Source organism: Delphinapterus leucas, chromosome 8 (assembly GCF_059928025.1).
Source record: "Delphinapterus leucas isolate spDelLeu-1000000601 "Yukka" chromosome 8, BTC_Dleu_Yukka2, whole genome shotgun sequence".
Lineage (NCBI taxonomy): Eukaryota > Metazoa > Chordata > Mammalia > Artiodactyla > Monodontidae > Delphinapterus > Delphinapterus leucas.
Genome location: NC_143136.1, coordinates 115,804,205 through 115,828,205, shown reverse-complemented (window position 1 = coordinate 115,828,205; position 24,001 = coordinate 115,804,205). Strand labels below are relative to the sequence as shown.

Below are 24,001 nucleotides of genomic sequence, written 5' to 3'. Positions count from 1 at the left end.
CTACTCTCTCCATTGTTTTATTAATTATATTTAAAATTTCTCTATTGGTTACCTTGACTTTTATATCCATCAATTTAAAATAGTATCTTCTATTCTTTTCTTTCTTTATGCTCCTACTCTTATTCCAGTATTTTTAGGTAATTCAAGATGGTAACATTTTCAGTCTGTCACTGCAGTAAAAAAAAAAAACCCAAAACCCACTTCTGTTTTGTCCATTAGTTGCTTCTAAAAATTAAAATCTGAATATCTGAATCTATGCCATTTTTAGAATGTTCCAAATTTCAAGGACCAATGGATTTTCTCTCCCTTTTTTTTAGATCAGTTGCACAAAACCATGTTACCTTTAGTTTGTGCATGTCTGCATGGAGACTTTTCACCTATTTTCCCTCCATGCAGCTGCCAATTGCTTTTCTCTTCACGTTAAAGAAATAAAAAGAAACCCTATGTTTTCTTATTTCTAAGATCATCCAACTTCTTAATCAATCGTTTGTTAAAGAAAATTTACATTTTTGTTGAAGACATGCTTCTTGGAGTCCCATAATTTGTACAAATTGCTTTAGGTCTTCTGCAGAATAACTATCATGGAACTATTTTCAAATTATTGAAATTTTGGATCCAACTGTGTGTTGGGTGCTGGTCCTCTTATTTCAAGAATTCTTCTTTTTTCCCCACCCCCCAAAACGCAATTTCAAGTACTTTTTCAGAAAGAATCTGTGGAAGGTAAAATTTCTAAGTCTCCCCGTGTCTGAAAATGTCTTTGTCTTCATGCATGATTGATTGTCTGTATATAGAATTAGGACAAACTTAAAATTTGGCAAATGATGCATATTGTATGAAATCAATATTGTAAGGCCTGCTTTTGTAATCAAAGCTGAGAGATTGCAGAGCACTGTACCAGTAAATATTCTTCCCCTTTCTAATATCATGTATTAACTTGTTTTCATGGAGTGGCTCTTCAGAATTGGCAGGTTCCCACATTCTGTTCAATTTAACCAATACTGGCTTGCTTTTTCTAGTGAAGGATCAGTTTTAAAACATTGTGATACTGATACAGAGAACTTGATACAGTATTTGTATCTTTTAATCAGTGTAGCCTTTGCAGTTATGAGCTTCTACTGCTCAAGAGCTGTGTCAGTACAGTTTGCGTGCCATCTGTCCTCTTGACATTAAGGAGATACGGAATCGAATGTTCCATCGTTGGGGACAGTATCCCTCACTCCTCCCCACCCCTTTACATTTACATCAAGTGTTAGAACAGTGCCCAGGCAGCATAGCCACAAGCTGGGTTTATGTGGGCCTCCAAGTCTAACCGAACTCCAGACTTTGAGAGTCATTTTGGAGGAAGCCTGTGTGCGATGTTTTAATCTAATAAATTTGATGAGAGTGGAGGGGAAAGAAACTATCATAAAGCAGGTAAACGTAGAAGCTTCTTTTGTATCCCAGGTGGGGCTTCTTCAATGGACCAAGCTGCTGCAACGCAGTATTGATTTGACAGAGCCTCTGCTTCAATGATGTCTGTCTCACAATGGCTCCAGATGATTTCTGTACTGCAAAATAAAGCCAAACTCTGGAAACCAGCTCCCTCTTGTTGGTCTTTTGTGTCCTGACAATTCAGAGCTAGTAAGTATTGTACTGGCCTTGACACAGCTGCTCATTTCCTTCACTAGAGCTGAAAACGGATGCTGGGGAAGAGTGCTGAAGACCCTAGTGGTTGGTGGAGTGCTGCCATCTGGCTTCACTGTGAGTAGACCCCGAATTACTTCTTGGTACAATATAATTATTAGACTCTCTTAGATATCCTTAGTAGTGGTGTAGAACAGGGATTCGTTCCCATCAGGGAGTAAGTGACATCCGGTGGAATGGGTGCGTTAATATATTTATTTATTTAATAAGTTAATTAATTTTATTTTTGGCTGTGTTGGGTCTTCCTTGCTGTTCACGGGCTTTCTCTCGTTGTGGTGAGTGGGGGCTACTCTTCGTTGTGGTGTCTGGGCTTCTTGTTGCGGAGCATGGACCCTAGGCACGTGGTCTTCAGTAGTTGTGGCACGTGGGCTCAGTAGTTGTGGCACACGGGCTTAGTTGCTCTGTGGCATGTGGGATCTTCCCGGACCAGGGATCGAACCCGTGTCCCCTGCATTGGCAGGTGGATTCTTAACCACTGTGCCACGAGGGAAGTCCCAGTATTTTCATTTAATTCAGATTGTAGACAGACAGTTTTTAGTGGTAACTCCTTTCCCCTTGATTGTTACAAGCCTCACTGTATGTGCTGTCATTTACATCGAGGACATTGTATTCTCTTTTATAGTTGAGTCTGTCATTTATGTCGGAGGAATGAGGACATTGTAACTGTATTCTCTTTTAAAGTTGAGTCTGAAGGACATAGACTAAGGTAGGCAATCTGTTAAAGGATTTAGGGTAATAATAACTTCGATTATCCAAGTGATTACTTTAGCTTTCTCAATCTCATACTGTCCATTTTTGGCCAAAGAATTTTTTGTTGTAGGTGGGCTGTCCCGCACATTGTATGCACCTCCCTGGCGTGACAACCCCAGATCACCCCGGTTGAAAACAACTGCTTCCTTTTCATAAGATTATCTAAAATTCCAGCAGGCCTTTCCCCTCTTTTCCTGCAATATTTCGCATTGTGAGCCGTTAACGCAGGTGGAGGCACAAGCTGGGTTAGTAGTACGAAGGAAGTACCAGGATGCCTTCATATTCTGCATTCGGCATATTTATGGGAACAACCAACATTTCTGTGCCAGGCCAACGGGACACAAAGGTGATGAGGGCAGAGTCTCTGCAGAAGCTCAGTCTGGAGGCGCCTGCTCCTCTGTGGCCTGGCTAAGCCTTCAGTTACAGAACGGGCGGCCTCGTGGGTGCTGGAAGGTCCTTCAGGGGAGGAGCACGGCTGGCAGGTGCGCTGTACTTTCCTTTTCCGTAGTAATTTCAGATTAATTCAGTGTACCGAATACAGTTATAGTCCTATTAGATTCTTATCCCTGGGGTAAAGATCAGCTGAGTGGGTCTCTAAGCAAGAGCTAGGGTAAGAATTAAAACTCAGTCATTCTTCCTCCTCCTAAGAACATACCGAGGGGAAAGGAACACTTTCGGTTCTGTAGGGGGAGTTTAAAAGCAGATAAATGGCTTTTGAGGGAAGTTCCTGTGCAGGCTGACATGACCCCCTGGAAGGGCCAACTGGAGAGTTGCGAGGTGTCCTCTTGCTGGAGCCTGCTGCTCGGCACCGCACGAGGGAGGGGAAAGCACCGGGCAGGCCTGCGGGGATGAGGCTTGACAGATGGCGGCCAAAGTGAGGTAAGTGGTAGGATTCTTTTGGAAGCTACTTATTCTGCTAAATGGCCTAAAAAATTCAAAGTGCTGTAAAACATTCTCTTACAAATTTAATATTTGCTATAAAATCATTGCAGAAGCAGTTGAATGATTTTTAGTTGTCTTTATTAAAATGAAACAAATTAGGTACAAAAACCTTTGTTCCAAATAGATACTATGTATCTTACCAATGTTTTTGCTTGGTTTTGAGTTTTAAAGATTGGTGTAGAAATTATTTCTAATATAAATAAATGATTATTTCTTCCTCAGAGGGTTGATTTTTGTAGTACGCTGTTTACAAAAACTGAGTAAGTGAAAATGACAGTTTATAAATTTGTACCATTTAGGAAAAAAATGTTTATGTAGTGTAGCATGAATAACAGCAGATAAAACCATTGAAGATGTTAGTTTTTACACAGGTGGTAAAACCTTTAAAACAGACTCCAACATGCATTACATGTGCATTTCTGACCTTAACGTGCAAAAACAAAGCTACTGGTTAAAATAGACTTATTTTTGCTACAACTGAGCACACTTGTAAAATCCTTATTTTTATCATTAATTTCAATGAATAGCTTTGAAGCTATTCTGCTTAAAATGAGAATAATTTAAAACAATAATATTGAACACTGTAACCCAAAACTAATGGAAAACTACAGTGCTGCTGTGAACAAAGCCAGACAACAAAGTCAGACATTCTGGCAATGTGTAAAACACGAAGAAAAATGTTCCCCCAAGTTGTAGAACACTGAGGTACACAGAACAGTCTTCTCATATAAATCAAAGGTTTTCAAAGAAAAGGGAAAATACTCATTTGTTGTTGGCATCACCGATGTCTAGGTAAGCTGTAGTTAAATCACCCGGACAAATACAAAATTGATAATTCCGTCTTTAAAATAAAATAACCAAGAACTATTCCATAAATAGGATGCTACCTACTGGGGAAAATGGCTATGCATGTAGGCTACATTGTCTTCCGTCCTGGCAGCAGATGGACTGCAGGTGAAAACACTCATAGAATGGAGGTTAGTTATTTCATTAGTGATACTTGAGAAAGTCCCATTTATGCCAAACCAGCAGCGCCCCTAAATAAACAAAACTTTCACAAGAAAATTCCTAAGTCACTTCCTCCATGTGGCCTTCCTCCGATCAACCCCAAAGATCTGTGAGACCTCCTTTATTCTGTATCCCATCATCATCTAAATCCCAAAATTTAATTAAGGATTTTCCAGACTTCTTCTTTAGAATCTTTTCTGAAACAAATGGATTTGTGAGGATCTGGAAGTCATATATAAGCTTTCCTACAGTTATAGACTTTAAATGAAGTTTGGCTTCTATATTATATTGACACCTGTGAATCTGTTGCTTAATATCAATAAAAGCTCCCCAGACTCTCTGAGTGTGATGCTTTTCTTTCCAAAGGCACAGACCTAGGCTTCCTGGTGCCATCCTTCTGTATATAGCTGTGCTCAGGTCAGCGGTGATGGTCAGCAGCCTGCCCGGGGTGAGAGTCTCCCTAAAAGGGACCCCAGAAATTGATCTACCTTTCAAGAGGCTCCATCAGCATCCAGAAACACTGTACCCTATCTCGAAAGGCATCGGTCCTGCTGCTCTGCAAATCAATGTTCTCCAGGCCTCATTTTGGCAGCGTGGGCCCTGGAAGTCTTTCTGTGCTGTACTTCTGTAGCCTTCCTTCTTGTGCACCCGCACTGCAACCTCTGCAACTTCCCCTTACTTGGCGCTGGGATTTCAGGACCTAGGAATTTTCCACGATGTCCTTCTACATGCTTTTCATCGGCAGGCCTGGGCTGGCATGTCACACAAGGCTAGCTCCTTCGGCCAACCCCCTCTGCTTAGTCAGTGGCAGCTCCGCAAATGCTGGAGGGATGACTCAATGCACGGGAGTGTGTCCTAAATACTGCATTTGAAAGTGATAGTTTTCCTGAGCTTCTCATGACAATGACTAACCTCTCTGAATGTTTCTTTATGCCTGTGAATAGCTTATCGAAACGGATTAAGCATCCTTTTATGCATGTTCTTAGTAATACTGGCAATATAGTTCTTTTTGTTTGTTATGGAAATAACCCAAATTGGGAAAGGTAGCTTTAAAACTCCCCCGCTAACCAAAGCATGATCAATTGGGGAAAAAATTTTGAATTCTTTTCTTTTTCTTGTGAGAGGCATGGGAAATAATAGGAAAGGGAAAGTGGGGAGCACCACTCATCAAAAAAATATTTTAAGAAATGTGCTGGCTTCTATTTCAGGAAGGTTTACATCAACACTGTTAACAGACAAATGAAGGAAAAGGAAATGTGGATCATTGGTATTGGTACTTTTCAGAAAGGCTGATTGATAATATTTTCTTGTATTTGAGATAATCAAGGACAGAAAGCAATGTCACAGGATGTGAATTACTCCTCATGACGGTGAGGAAGGTGCCTATTTTCTGTCTGTTGTACAGTATGTCTGGGAAGTCCCTCCCACACTGAGTCCTTGGCCTTTCTTCCTCTGACCCTTTCACATGACTTTGACTCCTTATTGGCAGGGCCTTTTCCTAAGATTCTTTTGCTGATAATCCAGTCATGCTGTTCTCACACAAAGGTGAGTACTAGAAATAGGCATGTCAGGCTATGACACAGCCTTCCTCCTCCTTTGAAGGGGTAATGACCTTATTCAAGATGCTTTTATTAGGTCTCCTCTGCAAGTTACCGGAGAAAAGTCATTGCATTTCATTCACACAACCATGCTGCCACTGCCAGTCTGGGTGGTTCTTCCAAGTCTCGGTCAACCCCCGTTTTACATGGCTGAGGCGAGGTAAGAAGTTGGACAATGAATTGTAATAACCTGGCTGATTTCTTACTTTGATTTAAAAAAAAAACAAAACTAAGCATTATTATTTTTTTCTGCCTGTAAAAGTAGTCATTCCAACCGTAGAAAATACAGGGAAAACATAAAGAATAAAATTAAAATCCCACAAAATATCATTGTTATTAAATTTTGGTATTTTTCCTTCTATATCTGAGTTAAGTTATCTTGTCCCACTGGATGGGTGGGACCAACAAAAGAATTTTCTTTTTCTGTTATGGCCAAATCTACTGTTTCAACCTGGGAGGATCTGTCAGTTTTCTCATAGTGTGCATCACAGAGTTTAAAACTACTTGGAAATACAGCCCAAGCTGGCTGTGCTTCTTCACCTGGTACCTGGCAGTCAGGACTAGAAGCTGGTGACACTTCTTTAATTAAAGAACTGAAGGAGGGGAAAAAAAAACAGAAACAAAAACAAACAAAAAAAAAACAAACAAAAAAAACAACTGAAGGAGAAGTCTGAACCAACTTGAACTTCCTCTGCAACCTCAAGGGCACAGGTTTCTTTCGAAAGTATGAAAGCCACTGTCTGTAAGTTATCACCTTTTCTCTCACTTTCTCGTGGTTTCATTGACGTGTGATCAGCAGAGTTCACATCAGGCACCTCTTCAGGCTCAATTATTTCTTCCGCTGTCTCCTGAAGCTCTAAGCAGGGTAACGGGGCCTCCTGCTGCTGCTCCATCTCACCAGCGGATGCTTCTTCCCAGGGACTCGTGGGCGGTGATATGGTGAGAGTGAGGTCAAGGTCAGAATCCTCCTCTGATAACTCGAGGCTGACTTCCTCTCTATTCACAGATAGGCTGGTTTGTTTGGTAAATGCAGAATTAAATGTTTCAAAACTCATATGTTCGCTGTTTAGACCACTCTTGTCATTCTTTAGTTCTGAAGAGCCATCCGAAGCATTCCTCACTGATGGGATGCAGTCAAGTGAATCTTTTTCTTCCAAGGGATCAGAAGCTGACGATGAGACTACTTCTTCAAGCTGGGACGACTCTACAGTGTCTTCCGAAGAGATGCTGGAGAGACTCTGGCTCGACAGAAAACATTCTTGAGAGAGCTTCATTTCTTCTCTGGGTAACAAATAACTAGAACTTTTAACTAGTGATAATGCCTCTGTTACAAGGCAATTATCAGACGGCGATGGTGAGCCTGCAGCAGCCTGCCCTTTCTGTAATGAACACATTTCTTTAGCAAGTATCTCTCTACTCACTGAGAAGGCACAAAGGTACTTAGCGCCTTGTTGTCCTGACATTGCCAGAGAGGGAACGTCCCTAAGACCCTGTGTCTTTTCAAATGCGGACACAGGATGTCTAAGGCTTGTAGCAGGTGATACTTGTTTAATCAACTCCACATTAAAGGGTGTAGGTTTATCAGCTCTGTTTACAACTTCTGTCTGTATTGGTGCATAGGCATTTTTTTCAAAACTGAATGTAACTCGTTCCAGATTAATCACTCCATACTCCGTATCATCCTCCCCTTCCAAGGATGACTGACATTCTTTGATTATAAGGCTGCTATGCTGGATAAAGCCCTGCAAAGCACCTGTTTTTGTTTGCATTTTTGCATGAAAAACATCAACTTTGCTTTCAAGGGTGCTGTACACAGACTTTTGAAAAATCATTGACGGATTGCTGATCCCATCGTAAGTCCTGGCGAATGTGGACTGTGTGACAGTATCATTATAAGATGTCACCTGTGTGCCATCAAGTGGCTCAAAGGTTTTATCTTCAGCAGGAATAGAAGATCCATTAGTTTGGGTACTTCCAATGCTAGAAAGCACCAGATTAGAGGTCTCTAGTTTATCTGACGACTCTTGTTCGGCTTTCCCCCCAATTATCTGAAATGATAAAAGCAAAAGAAATAAATTAATTTAAAAAATCAAGGGCCAAATAGATCTTTTTTTCAAGCATTTACATATGTGAAGAACAGAACAGACAAAGATCAATTTTAGTTTGCTCTGTTCTTTTGAATCTTCATAGGGTAGAGATCAAGCAAATCCCTCTCTTCTTAGGCTTAAAATACCCGCCAAATAGGAATTTGTTTTATCTAAATACACACACACACGAGAACTCCAAAACTTTCTTAGTTGCACAGCCTTGTTTTTTTTTTTTTTTTTTTTAATGGACTTTTGGGAAGAAAAGTGGCTAGACCACTGGCAATTTAAAGACTTGAAAATGCAGACTGTTTGCTAAATAGCATCACTTAATTCAGAAATGCAGCAGTAGAGGAAAAAGTGCTCAATTAATTTAAATTATTTTTAGTAAGATTAAAAGATAATCTTTAAAGCAAAGAATAACTTATTTTAAACACCAGCTTTCAATTAGACTATAAATGCACTGTCATCTGGAATGTTCCCATGAGGAAACACTAATTATTATCTCTTGTACTCAGAATACACTGATAAGCAGCTTTCCCAAGGTATCAATCTCTATCCTGTTAAATAAAAGTCCCTTACCCCTTAGCTGTCTTCTTAGCTTATAACTGGACATAATCTCTCTCTCATTTTAATACCTCCCTATTCAACAAAGCAGCAGAAAACACAGCGCAGCTTGCATTAATAAACTCAACTAAAAGGACTGATTTAAACAGTACCAGGAAGGATTTAGCATAAACAGTAACAGAAATACCTCTGGACAATTTTGATAACCTCATAAAAAGGCTGTTTCTTTTCTTCTTTTTTTTAAAGGCTGAAGAATGGTCTTGTTCAGAATATGGTAAAGTGGATTGACCATACAGTTGACCTACACCTGTAGCTCTGGAACACTACGGCCACAGATTTCCTGCCAGATTTTGAAGCAGTCGTGTTGTAAGTCAGGACCTGTGTTTCAAATCTCTTGTTAAAAACATTTCTGCCTTAGTCAAAGAAAGACACTGACCTGAGCAATTGGCAGGGAGGAGCTGAGACTTGGTTTTAAGGGGACACGACTGGCCAGATACAAAGCGTAGAAAACTCTTGATGGCACACTCATTCTGAGAACAGTTCTATGACCCTCCCAATCGTACTGTGGCTGATAATGTTGGGCCATAGTCGTGAATCTCACCATGCCTGTGCTCTTAGTGAAATGAAAACTTTGATAATCCTAGTTTGCCCTAGAATAGGGAGTGGTACAGGATGTGTGTGCACCTTTAAAGTATGCGTACAGTATTCAAGGAGATGACGGAAACATATTTCTAAGTATATGCTATAGAAAGTGTTAGGAATCGTTAATTTTAACATTCTACTTTCTACTTAATACTCTTTCATGTTTGCAAGAAAATCATTCCTAATTGGACATTACTAAAGTAAGTTAATATATATTACCACGACCGAAAATACTTTATAAGAAACTAGTGTGTGTATAATATATATGTAATAATTAAAATCTGCCTGACTAAACATAAATACTTTCTTATTCTAAGGTAGTGATTTTATGTATCTCTTTGAGAATAAGATGAAATTTATGAACCCCATCCTCAGAAAAAGAACGCATACACACGTAACATATATTTTATGTGTACACATATAAACACACACATATGTGCATATATATACATAAATACATCCACAGAATTAGACACTGAGAAACAGCTAGAGTGTCCAGATCTGAGTCTTGGCCGGACAATTTACTATGTGCCTCCAGGCCATTCTGTACTTCTCCATCCTCAGTCTTCTCGCCTATAAGATGGGTGGCACGGTCCTTACCTCACCCGGCCGTGTGAGAATTAACTGAGCTAATGCGAGTGAAGGGCTCAGACCAGTCTCTGGCCCACAGCGTTCCGCCAGTCTTCATTCTGATGAAGATGAGCATCTGCAGACACTCACAGACCCTCTGAGGCTCACCCCTGGACCTGCAAATCCCCACGGAAGCCCAGGTACAGAAACTCAATGTTAACACAGGCACTGAAGGTGCCCAAACCCATGTAAAATTATTCTGTAATAAATCTGCTCTGAAAGCTTAAAAAGGCAGGTATTTTGTCAATCCATTTACTTAGAACCTTGATACAACTTTTTAATTTGCTCCAATTAAAATTCGATTATCAGGCTTCTCTGGTGGCGCAGTGGTTAAGAGCCTGCCTGCCGATGCAGGGAATACAGGTTCGTGCCCCAGTACGGGAAGATCCCACATGCCACGGAGCGGCTGGGCCCGTGAGCCGTGGCCGCTGAACCCGCGCATCTGGAGCCTGTGCTCCGCAAAGGAAGAGGCCACAACAGTGAGAGGCCCGCGTACCGCAAAAAAAAAAAAAAAAAAAAAAAAAAATTCGATTATCCGTCCTATCAGTTGAGAACAGTGAAATGAAACAAAGTGTATTTTTCATATTTACAAACAGTTATCTGCAGACTATGAGAGGTCTGGCATTTTATTTACTGTCTCAGGATTTGTTTTCTGTTTTGGTGGTACGCGGGCCTGTCGCTGTTGTGGCCTCTCCCGTTGCGGAGCACAGGCTCCGGACGCGCAGCCTCAGCGGCCACGGCTCACGGGCCCAGCCGCTCCGCGGCATGTGGGATCTTCCCAGACCGGGGCACGAACCCGTGTCCCCTGCATCGGCAGGCGGACTCTCAACCACTGCGCCACCAGGGAAGCCCTCAGGATTTGTTTTTAAAAATATTCTTTAATATATTCAATTTTAGTTTCCTTTAAGGTTTATCAAAGATTTTTTATATTTATTATTACTGTATTTGATCCATAAACACTATTATAGGTAAACAGAATAAGTATTATTCACCTCTTTTAAAAGATAATAAGCTCAGAGAACAAGTAATTTGCCCCAAATCATACAACTAAAAAGCTACATAATTATGGTTGGCTCCCAGATCATCTGAGGCCTACGATTTTTTTCCTCCTTTTGTTTCTTCAATCAGGATGGTAGATAAGCTCCACCTGCAGACAATCCAGACTTTGTAAACTAAGTTTCTGGCATTCTAATCCTTTACATAGCTAGAGAATCCACTTTCCTAAAAGAAACCAATGCCTTGTTATGAATGTGATTTTACGTACAAAAAATATTTCTTCAAAAATAACACCAGCATTTACAGTATTCAGCTTGACCTACCTCATTATTACAGGAATAGATGAAATTCTGGCTTTCTGGGGTCTCTGGATGACCTGCTGTTGCAAACATTTCTTTCTGTTCATTCTGCACCCAAAGCTCCAAGCCTCTCACAGGCGGTGGTTTCATGAAAGGAAGCAGGGGGTCAGTGATTGGGAAGGACACTTTGGCAGTAGGACCTCTGGGAGCCTCATTAGTCTCCAACAGAGGGTCTACGGAGCACCTTTCCACACCGGAGGACTCTTCAATTTCACTGAATTCAAACGATTCTAACGTGCTATTTATGCACACGTATTTTGCTGGGTTGCTGTGTTCTACTACTTTTCGGGATGATTGTATGACTTTGTTTTGATTGCTATAAAACAGAGCTACCCACATATGAAGTAAAAGCTTCACTTCTTCCATGGTATCTGGTAAATCAGTATTCCAAGGCCTGAGATTTTAAAGAAAGAAGAAACCAAAATCATTGAAAATGACTATTTTAGTTGATTATCTTATAAGTAAGTGCCTTAATTATTAACCTTAGTTTTTGTGTTCATTTTTATTTTAAAAATTACATGAACATGAAACAATGAGTAAGATAAAAATGAAGTTGATATAACAAATAATTACAGTGAATCTGCTTGGTATTATTCCCAAGTTACTGGATTTTACACACTTCCTTCTCCCTCCCCAGGGTTTAGCACAAGTATCCCTTCTCGCTACATTTATCTCAACAGAAAAGTTCATCCACTTTCATCCAGGGTCACTCCCACTCACCCGTGTAGTGCTCTGACTACAGTCTTCTCCAGGGGGTTGTTGGTATACTTACTTGCCGTCTAAGCTGAACACGTAATCTGCTTCCCATAAGAAAGTGACCTTAAAGGAGCCGTCACAGCTGAATACGGCACGAGAGCGGCAGAAGTCCTGCAGGCTGGAGGGCAGCACCCCGCTCCTGCGCCTGAGCGCTGGGGCCTCGGAAAGCTGCTGCAGTGGGGAGGTGACCTGCTGATGCCGAAATGGCATCACTTTCCCCACTGGGGTTCCCGCTTCAGGGCCTTTTGTGCCATTCTTGGCAAACGCAGGGCCTGGGGCCCCTCTCTGCTGTAGATGCTTCTTTGAATGTTCTGCAAGGAGCAGGGCATAGGAATGCTCCACAGCAACGACAGAGCTTTGGCTTGCGTCGGAACTTTCTAGGGTTTCCTCGGGCAGTGCTGACTGGGCTTCTGCAGGGGCCTGAATGCCAGCAACCAAGCTTTCTTCCTCCTGGCTGACCGTGGGGTCTGATGTCAGATTACCCTTATCAGAGGAGGGCTTGGATAACGGTCCACCTTTTTGACTTTTAACTCCTCTATGATATTCATGGTCTGACGTACCACGCAAAGAATGTTCTTTAGAAAGCAAAACATCGTTCTGTGGCAATTCAGAGGAGCAGGGCAAGTTTCTGGGCTCAGAGGATGGTGTGGTAGAGGTAGCAGCGCTTAATGCAAGATCAGCCAACATATTTAGGGCCTGGGAGTCACAGTTGACAATGGAGTTTTCAGGTGGGTCTTCTGGAGCCACTGTGATATTTTCTGGTTGAGCTGTACTTATGCTAATAACATCTTCTTGACCATCTGAAATTTCTGATTGAAGCTGTGAAGAAGTTTCTCCTTTGGCTTCAGCATCAAAGAAAAAAAGACACATAACACTTGATTTCCATAGAATTAATTCTTTGTCATATTCCTATGGTTCAGTGAAAATCAACAGTTAAGTCAACATATTCAAGAAAAACCTCTTGATATGTTGCATAAATTGTATGTTAAATTTTTATTACCAGAGTGAGGTCTTGTCCAACTTCCTGATGTATTATAATGTATTTACCAAGGAACAAGTCTTAAGGAATGTGCATATTAATTTAAAAAGAAATCACCCTTCAAAACTGCATGTACTCAGGCTTCCCTGGTGGCGCAGTGGTTAAGAGTCTGCCTGCCGATGCAGGGCATACGGGTTCGTGCCCCGGTCCAGGAAGATCCCACATGCCACGGAGCGGCTGGGCCCGTGAGCCGTGGCCACTGAGCCTGCGCGTCCGGAGCCTGTGCTCCGCAACGGAAGAGGCCACAACAGTGAGAGGCCCGCGTACCGCAAAAAAACAAAAACAAACAAACAAAAAAAACCTGCATGTACTGACCTACACACAAGGCATACTGCTCAGCTAAAGAAATATACAAAGAGAAAAAAACAAAAACAAGAAAACAAGACTCCTGCCCTCAGAGAGCTTACAATCTCGTGAGAATCTAAGAATTTCTAAGTTTAAAGTGTATATTATAGAAGGTTAATGTACTTTCTTAGAAATCATTTCCCTTGGCAAGTTATTAGAGGAACCACCTAAGTTCAAAATAGAGATGATTTTTAACCGTACTGATGTTTAATTATAATACGTTACGATACAAATAAAAAATGAGAAAAGTAAGAATATTCAGAATCGCCAATTAATTTCAAGTTTTAAAACTTCAGTTTCTGCATTAAAAACATTTCCTCTCTATTCTATCTGCAAAAAAGCAAATCTCCTCATCTACTGATAATTCTCCTTACAGCAGGTACTCAAATCTACCCACTGGCATTCGGTCAGAAAACTAACATTCTCAGGTGGTTTACTTGCCTTCTCAGGACTTTGATTCAGCCTTTTAAAATGTGATTATCATGAAGGACAAAGTTCTCAACAATACTGGGCAGTGAGTCCCTGTAGCAGGTGGCTGGATGGACAGAAAAGCCAACTGTGCTCCTCTTTATAATTAGCAGTAGCAGGTCTGAAATAAATTACTAACCTGTCTGCAAAGCCCAATGACAGTACATTTACAGAGAAAACTCTGGCCTATGAGGTCATCAAACAGAATGACAAGAGTGTGTGTATGGTGAGGAGGGTAAAATTAATCAACCACTGCCCAGTTTTTATTTAAAATATCAAAGCCCAACGGGGTGAGGTACGAGAAAGTGGCCCAAAGAGGGCTGTCTCGTGAACCCTCCGGGTGTACTGGAAACACATTCATTTTAGGATCTGATGTGTTTACTGACACTAAGTTCATTCTGTCCTTAAATACTATGGTTCTTACACTGAGTATCACTATGAGGAAGGTCGAATCTAGAGAACACTGTATTGAGTCAAGAAAAAGGGTTCATTTTCATATGTGTCATTTCAGGTAAATCATTTAATAACTGACTTGCTAGAGGTTTTCAATTAATTAAAAATACAATACTGATCATCTATCTCTTTTAAGAAATATAGATAAAATGATGCCAAATAAATTATAAAAAATTAAAGAGTTCAGTAAATAAAAACTATATTGAAAACTTTAAAAAGGACAGAAAACCATTAGTTTCAGTAACAAAATGATTGAGCCTTCTTAAACTCTGATATTTCAAGTAAAAGAAATGAAGTGGATTAGCATGGGTGATTAAGAAATAAAAGAAAAAATTAACACATTATTTAAAAGGTGGTAATCTTAAAATTTTAACTTGGAATGTGGCTGCACAATATATACAGACACTTGCAATACAAATCGCCCTATTTCTGAATACCCATTCTGGAAACTTTTCATTTTCTGGGCTCACTTTTCTGCCAATGCCCAGTTGCACACCTCCTCCCACTAATCGATTAGCCTACAAGTATATAGAAGCCAATTCAGCACAAGGAATTCTAATGACAAGGCTGGGAATACAATGCATTATGTATGTATCTATACTCATCCTGTTTACAAACTAATTGGAAAGACAGGACCAAGACACACCAGATGATTGGAAAATAGTATGAATTAACTCTTTAACGTTCTCAAAAACCCAAAAAAGAAATGGAAAAAAAAGGAGAAATGAGTGCAGATCAGAGCATCAGGAAATGACTCCGGGTGGACTTAGCTGAGCAGAGGGGACTGCACAGGAGTGACAACAGGCGTGGTTCGTGTGGGTGGCACCATGTGCCTGGCAGGGAAGGCACGCATTGGGAAACGGCAGGAGAGAAATGTGGACCCGTGGGTAAGACCACCTCGTAACTGCCTGGGGAGACAAGCAGAGAGGCTGTGTTGGGTATGACTCTCTACAGGCTGTACGGTGATATGACTGAGGAGCTTTCAGAAAAATCTTCAGCCATAAACAACATTAACGAAACTGAGGAAAGGGACTTCCCTGTGGTCCAGTGGTTAAGACTCTGCGCTTCCAATGCAGGCAGTGGGGGTTCGATCCCTGGTCAGGGAACCGAGATCCCACATGCTGCAAGGTGTGGCCGAAAAAATTTTTTTAAACAATGAGGAAAGAAAAAACCAAGCTCATCCATAATACCATCACCCCAACAAAACAAGAGTTTCTTTCCCTGAATTCCACTAAATTTGAGGCTTTTAAAAAACCTAAAGGTAGATGAGAGAAAGTAGAATCATGAGATTAGACAGAAAACTGATGGAAATACAGAGATATGAGGAAATGAAGGTTTTTCTAAACAAAAAACACCACCACACATACAACACAGTAGGACTCAATACCGAAGATACTGTAAAATGTATAGATTTTGCAGCTTGGTGGAGCTGCACTCTACTCAGAGAGACGGGTGTGAAGAGGGACATGGAGCTGGGAGAAAAGTGAGGTCCGCGCTGATGAGGGAACGTGCCAGCAACGAGGAGGTTCCAGCAGGTGGAACACGGAACCAGCAGTCAGCTGCTGGCTCACAGAAGGAGACTTGGTTATTCACTTCCGCACAAGTAGAAGTAGAAAAGTAAAACTGCTTTTAAAATTAATTTAATGCCTTTTGAAACCAAATACAGGGGCTTCCCTGGTGGCGCAGTGGTTGAGAGTCCGCCTGCCGATGCAGGGGACACGGGTTCGTGCCCCGGTCCGGGAAGATCCCACATGCCGCGGAGCGGCTGGGCCCGTGAGCCACGGCTGCTGAGCCTGCGCGTCTGGAGCCTGTGCTCCGCAACGGGAGAGGCCACAGCAGTGAGAGGCCCACGTACCGAAAAAAAACAAGAAAAAATACAAGTGAAATACAGGATTCGAGATTACTGACTGCTTTGAACCATGTCTTTACAGTTCCCTCTGGACAAACTTATAATATCTTCTATAACATTATGGTCCAGAAAAATACTGCCAGATGCTACTTGCTTGTGAATTTAGTCATTAAAAAAGGCCATTTATACTTTAACTCTGCTAAACAGTTCATGTTCAGGCTTTCTGCAGAATGAAAAGTAGGGTCTATTTAGTGAAGGTATGAATCTTGGCACTTTCTTATTTATTCACAATGGGAAACCAAGTGACTTGTCCTGTCAGTGTCTGAACTAAAGAAGACCACAAGAACGTGACAGATTTCAACTGATCTTATACTGTTTCAATATACTACTTTATAATCTCGATTAGTCTGTATTACGGTGCTGAAATTTACAGGAAGAGGACTTCTTACCAGGTTGTGGCTGCTTTCTGATTCTGGGATTCTGATTGCCTTTTACTATATTTTCCCTCTGTTTTTGTGGAGAATTCTTCACAGGTGGCTCAGCCCTTGGAACAGTTTTGACTGGAGATGTCTCTCGTTTCCTTGCCCTTTTAGCATTCGTTGACCCTGGAACAGCTTTAGAAATAGGAGCTTCTTGGTTTTTCCAATCCAATTTGGTTGTCTGTACAAACTGTGCAGTCAGCACTTCAGCACCTTATGCAGAAAAGACACCGTTTTCTAAGGGGTAGGGGGCGCACATATTTATCAGCATAGCTTTCCTTTGATTTGTTTTGGGGGGGAAACTTTAATAATGGGGAATAAAATATAAAATTGGGGGTATTTCATTAAAAGATTTTTGAACTTGCTAAGTGTTGGTCTATACCCCTAATTAGGATTAGGGGAAAAATATCAGAGTAGTAACTTTATAGAAACAAGGCATGACTTAATTTTTAAAAAAGATTCCATAATCTTTGCTGACTGATGTGGCAGGTAAGGCTGAACATGCTAGTTCACAGCACAGGGTGACGGATAATTCAATTTACACAAAAGCGACACAGCTCCCACAAAGCCATGTGGTTAAAACCATGATCACACTGTAGAGAAGAGACTGTAGGTTCACAAAGAGCCATCTTACATATTTTCCTTCACTACACCTAAATATCAAAGCTTTAACACTGCCTGAAAAATCATCTCTTAAGAGAAGACAGAGGAAGGTACATTGAAGAAAGTCCTCTTCTGATTTAACTTCCTATAAATCTATTATAATTGCTCATTTCTCTTACAAAATGCTCAGCTTTACTTCTCGCAGGGAAGGAAGGAAAGAACTAAAGGTGGGGGCACATGAGGAGAAAAAACTATTAACAACCTGCTTGTATCACACGCAGAAAGTGTTTCAATCCTTTAAGAGTTAAAAAAAAATGTTAATAAATGTTCCCTGTGAAAACGTTTTCCCCATTGACTATATAAAATAATCACACGTGTGAATGTTTGCAAATATTTTAAAATCACGTTATATGGAAAATACTATTTCTAATTGATTGAGAACAGAAAACATATTAAACAGTTTCAGAATGTGATGGTTATTAGTGAAATGTAGAAAAGAGACCAGTTTCATTTTATTCTTTTGAAGGTCAGAAAAATAAACGGTTTTTTAAAAAAGCTTTTAGACTCTCTTAATGTTGTACATTTCCCTGGGTCTAATTATTTTCTTCCCTACTAAACTATCAAAGGCAATAAAGCAGCAGTTTTGTTTTTAGAGTAAGACTTCTGATTTTATACTGGTTACAATTTCTAAAATTTTTAGCATAAAAAAAGGCAAAATATAAGTCAAGCAGGAAAACTGTTAAGACTAAATTAAGAAGAGAAAGAAAATAAGATGAGATGATCAAGACTAGGGGAAGCGTAACATCTGCACGGGCGGGAGGGGAACATCTCTCACAACCTAGGTCCTGCGAGGAAAAGGAGAAACACGAAACAGGTGACCCTGCACGGACTGCCCTGCTTATTTGCATCACTCAATGACATGTTTCTCAAGCTGCATGCAATAACCCATGGGTGTATTATAAAATAAACTTAATGGGCTGCAACCAGAATTCTTTGTTAAATGAAACAGAAGATATCAGATTGTATTACACATAGTTAGGGTAAATGCTTCCTGAAATTTCTGTTTCAGTAATGTATGAATTTGTGTGTACTGGACTACAATATACAATGTATTTCTTTTCTATTTTTTTTTGAGCTTTTGTGGTATTATATTTAGTCATCTTGGCTGGTTTAATCACATCGTTGATGTTGTTCATTTTTTGGCCACACTCTGTGGCATGTTGTGTCTTAGTTCCCTGACCAGGGATCAAACCCGTGCCCTGTGCACTGGAAGTGTGGAGTTGTAACCACTGTACTGCCAGGGACATCCCTAAAACATATTTCTTATAGTGGATGAAATTAGCACACTTGAGAAACAGTGACAACATATATGTTGAATTATAGGTAATTTATTTAATACCTTTAAAATGGTTCATATAGAGAGAAACCCAATATGGTTGGCCTGGAATTTGTGAGGAAATGTAGAGTGTGAGTTGCTGCTTCATACTGCCGTTCTCTCTACCACCCTCCTAAACACACACACACACACACACACACACAATTTCTCAAACTATAATTGGCCAGAAATAACTACTTGTTAAACCACAGGGTAAAATCTTAATTATCTAGGATCCTGGGGATCCACACACCTCCAGTGTTTCTTCTTTAGGCATCAGAATTTTAAAATTCAAAATACTATAGATAGGGTTGGCAAATTTTTTCTGTGAAGGGCCAGACCTCAGTCACAGCCGCCCACCTGTGCCAGCACAGTGAAGTACAGAGACAACAGGTAATGCCTGAGGGACCCTTTGGCCCAAGTCTGCTCACCTCTTCGCTAAGGGGTCATAGAGCATAAGTTCCCTAGTTTTAAACAAAATACACCACACATAATCTGAGATGACTCTAAGCCAAAATTGTGTTATTTGTCGTGCTCTGTTCACTGAAGTGCATTTGACTAACATTAAATGGCTCTGGACGCTGATTCTCCCTCAGTTTTCAGGGGGCAACAAAACCACTTGAGGAACTGTTTCAATATATATGTCTCGAGGCCACTGGACCTTGTTTCAGTAGGTCTGTAGTAGGATCCAGACGACCACTTTTAAAACACACAAAGGATTAGAAATTCTGCCCCAGGATGCTCTAGTTCTGGGAGAGTCCAGGCACTTTCCCCCCTCTTTAAACATGTTCAGGCTATCACTTATCAGTTTTTGCCATCTGTTCTTAGTGTGCCTGATTTTAGCAGATCCTCTTCTTCCACTCGAATTTGTCCGAGGACAGTTCAGAAACTGAAATACCGTACTTCTTAGACAGGTAAGTAAATAACTGAGTGATGATTTGAGCAGTTTTACAAGTGAAATACAAGCTTTTGGTGGGTGGGCTTTTGTCCTATTTCTTGATTTTCATGTCATCTAGATTAGCGCTTCTCCAACTTTAGCATGCACACAGATCACCTGGAGAGAGCTAACGGACACTGTCTAGCTACAGTCCAGGATGGTCACACAGGAACAGGGTTAACACACAACAGTTATTACTAATTGCTCATCTGAAAATCCATACAGACCATGCTTACCGTTTTCTCTTTTCTGACGGAACTTGAGAGCTGTGCGAGAGTCTGGACGCTTCTTTGCTCCACCAGGAGTTCTTCTGGGAAAGGGACGGCACAACTTCACCCTTTTACTCTGTACCACGGGCAGCGTGCCTGCTTTTCTCTTACGCTGAACTCTCAGATTTGATGCGGGACTTAATGGGACCAGAGCTCCCTGCCTTGCTTTAAACATCTCTTCAGAATTCTTTTGTGTTTCTGTTTCTTTTCTTACTTCTGCCGCTGAGTTGTGAAATTCAGCACCTGGAGTCATAACTAAAGAAAATCCAGCATCACAAATTCCATCTGAAATACCTTATTTCTTGGACAGGTAAGTAAATAACTGAGTGATGATTTGAGCAGTTTTACAAGTGAAATACAAGCTTTTGGTGGGTGGGCTTTTGTCCTATTTCTTGATTTTCATGTTATCTAGATTAGCGCTTCTCCAACTTTAGCATGCACACAGATCACCTGGAGAGAGCTAACGGACACTGTCAAGCTACAGTCCAGGATGGTCACACAGGAACAGGGTTAACACACAACAGTTATTACTAATTGCTCAGCTGAAAATCCATACAGCCCATGCTTACCGTTTTCTCTTTTCTGACGGAACTTGAGAGTTGTGCGAGAGTCTGGACGCTTCTTTGCTCCACCACGAGTTCTTCTGGGAAAGGGACGGCACAACTTCACCCTTTTACTCTGTACCAGGGGCAGCGCGCCTGCTTTTCTCTTACGCTGAACTCTCAGATTTGATGCGGGACTTAATGGGACCAGAGCTCCCTGCCTTGCTTTAAACATCTCTTCAGAATTCTTTTGTGTTTCTGTTTCTTTTCTTACTTCTGCCGCTGAGTTGTGAAATTCAGCACCTGGAGTCATAACTAAAGAAAATCCAGCATCACAAATTCCATCTGAAATACCTTATTTCTTGGACAGGTAAGTAAATAACTGAGTGATGATCTGAGCAGTTTTACAAGTGAAATACAAGCTTTTGGTGGGTGGGCTTTTGTCCTATTTCTTGATTTTCATGTTATCTGGATTAGCGCTTCTCCAACTTTAGCATGCACACAGATCACCTGGAGAGAGCTAACGGACACTGTCAAGCTACAGTCCAGGATGGTCACACAGGAACAGGGTTGACACACAACAGTTATTACTAATTGCTCATCTGAAAATCCATACAGACCATGCTTACCGTTTTCTCTTTTCTGACGGAACTTGAGAGTTGTGCGAGAGTCTGGACGCTTCTTTGCTCCACCACGAGTTCTTCTGGGAAAGGGATGGCACAACTTCACCCTTTTACTCTGTACCACGGGCAGCGTGCCTGCTTTTCTCTTACGCTGAACTCTCAGATTTGATGCGGGACTTAATGGGACCAGAGCTCCCTGCCTTGCTTTAAACATCTCTTCAGAATTCTTTTGTGTTTCTGTTTCTTTTCTTACTTCCGCCGCTGAGTCGTGAAATTCAGCACCTGGAGTCATAACTAAAGAAAATCCAGCATCAATAAATTCCATCTGAAATACCGTACTTCTTAGACAGGTAAGTAAGTAACTGAGTGATGATTTGAGCAGTTTTACAAGTGAAATACAAGCTTTTGGTGGGTGGGCTTTTGTCCTATTTCTTGATTTTCATGTTATCTAGATTAGCGCTTCTCCAACTTTAGCATGCACACAGATCACCTGGAGAGAGCTAACGGACACTGTCAAGCTACAGTCCAGGATGGTCACACAGGAACAGGGTTAACACACAACAGTTATTACTAATTGCTCATCTGAAAATCCATACAGACCATGCTTACCGTTTTCTCTTTTCTGACGGAACTTGAGAGTTGTGCGAGAGTCTGGACGCTTCTTTGCTCCACCACGAGTTCTTCTGGGAAAGGGATGGCACAACTTCACCCTTTTACTCTGTACCACGGGCAGCGTGCCTGCTTTTCTCTTACGCTGAACTCTCAGATTTGATGCGGTACTTAATGGGACCAGAGCTCCCTGCCTTGCTTTAAACATCTCTTCAGAACTCTTTTGTGTTTCTGTTTCTTTTCTTACTTCTGCCGCTGAGTCGTGAAATTCAGCATTTGGAGTCATAACTAAAGAAAATCCAGCGTCACAAATTCCATCTGAAATACACGGAGACTGAGGACAGCCTGCCAATAAGTCTAGTGCAGTAGATACTTCCAAAATGTACCCATTAGGATTTGAAGAATAAGATCTCAACTGAGTTAAAGACTGTAAAGGGCACTTTTCAGCTGGAGGAGTCAAGTCAAAACCACTGGACACTTTGCCAAAGAATGCAGTCTCTTTAATTCCATCCTGAGAAGCAGCAGTCAATGAAGGACTTTTGTCCACCTTGTACAGTTCTTGGAGATTATGCTTTACTAATGTGTTTGGACAGATTCCTTTTTCAGAAAATGATTTCTTTGCTTCCAGCAGGGCACAATTAAGGGCAGGTAAAATAGGTACCACCTTCAATGAGATGTCATCTTCAACTTTCAAGTCTTTCAGCCCTAAAATATATACACATGTATTAAAAACCCAAAGTTCTTGTTTTTTCAAAAACATGCAGGAAAAAACGCTTTAGATTACAAAATTACAGGATGGTTAAATATGATACAGTGTTTCAAATGGTAATCTAAATAGCAATTAATAGAAGACTTATGGATGCACTTAATGAACATATATTATCTCCATATATATGAAAACACGCACACACAGAACCAAAAAAGAGTCACTCAGATGGGATCACCAGGTGAGAATGAAGAAGGCAGGCCCGCCTGCAGCTCCATCTCATCTGACCAGGAGCCCAGCGTGGGCTCAATGCACCGGCATTTAGAGTTGGCAGAATTACTTTTCTATTCTCATCTTCTGCTTTTAAAATGTATCTAATCTGTACCTTATATGACCTACTTCAAATTCTCTTAAGAAGGTAGTCACAGGTGCAAACTTTCAGTTATAGGATAAATAAGTACTAAAGATGTAATGTACAACATAATAAAAAATAATTAACACTGCTGACGTTACATATGAAAGTTAAGAAAGTAAATACTGGGACTTCCCTGGTGGCGCAGTGGTTGAGAATCCACCTGCCTTTGCAGGGTACACGGGTTCGAGCTCTGGTCTGGGAAGATCCCACATGCCATGGAGCAACAAAGCCCGTGCACCACAACTACTGAGCCTGCGCTCTAGAGACTGCGAGCCACAACTACTGAGCTTGCATGCCACAACTACCGAAGCCCGCGTGCCTAGAGCCAGTGCTCTGCAACAATAGAAGCTACCACAATGAGAAGCACGTGCACTGCAATGAAGAGTAGCCCCCGCTAGCCGCAACTAGAGAAAGCCTGCAGCAACGAGGACCCAACGCAGCCAAAGAAGGAAAAAGAAGGGAAATACTAATAGTTCTCATCACAAGGGAAAAAATGTTTTTTCTATTTTCTTTAATTTTGTATCTATATGATATGATGGATGTTCACTAGAATTACTGTGGTAGTTGTTTCATAATGTATGTAAGTCAAATCTTTATGCTGGTAAACCCTAAACTTATATAGTGCTGTATGTCAATTATATAATATCTCAATAAAACTGGAAGAAACTAGAGTTACAACACAAACCAGTTGAACTAAAAGAAAGTAAACCCTAAGTAACCCCCAACTCTCATGGTAACTACTGGTATATATTTCATCACCTTCTCTAGCAAATGCAATTTTTTAATATTATGTAACTAGACTGACTAGTCTGTATTTTACTTCCTCTCCCTGGTTCACTCTCTGACTGAAATGCTAATTTTTCAGCAACTCAATAACCTAAAGGAAAAGAGTACAGGAAAAAAGAGAAAAGGTCAGGTCACTGAGAAATAGGTAATAAAATCCTAGAAAATGTAATTTATCAGTAATAAAAAACCCACAGATAATAAAGACCTTTGGTGCCTACTAAACTGAAGTATACCATTCTTTTTAACGAAAAAGTAACTGCAAAATTAAGAAACACCTAGCTGAATACATTTATACTTGAGCAGGTATCAGGAAAAGAATGGCAAATAAAAATAAATGGGAAAATGTGGCTAGCCATTAAAATAAAAATTCCTTTCTCTGCAGTTCATTTAGATAGTAAAAGGAAAAATAAAACATGACAAAGTTCTTATGTACTGCTAACAGTTCACGATAAAGCAGCAGTTTTCTAGACAACTTCATTATTTCAAGA

The 24,001-nt window shown here is 40.7% G+C and overlaps 1 protein-coding gene across 1 annotated transcript; it reads right to left on the bottom strand.

The window, feature by feature from the left end:
* Positions 1-3,436: 3,436 nt before the first annotated feature.
* LOC149748645 (protein TASOR 2-like) lies at positions 3,437-22,381 on the bottom strand. Its single transcript, XM_089917000.1, is given in 6 exon segments — positions 3,437-8,029; positions 11,224-11,653; positions 11,980-12,035; positions 12,037-12,857; positions 16,619-16,861; positions 21,607-22,381. Coding segments are annotated over 6 exon segments (3,777 nt in total). The 5' UTR covers positions 22,367-22,381; the 3' UTR covers positions 3,437-6,562.
* Positions 22,382-24,001: the final 1,620 nt, after the last annotated feature.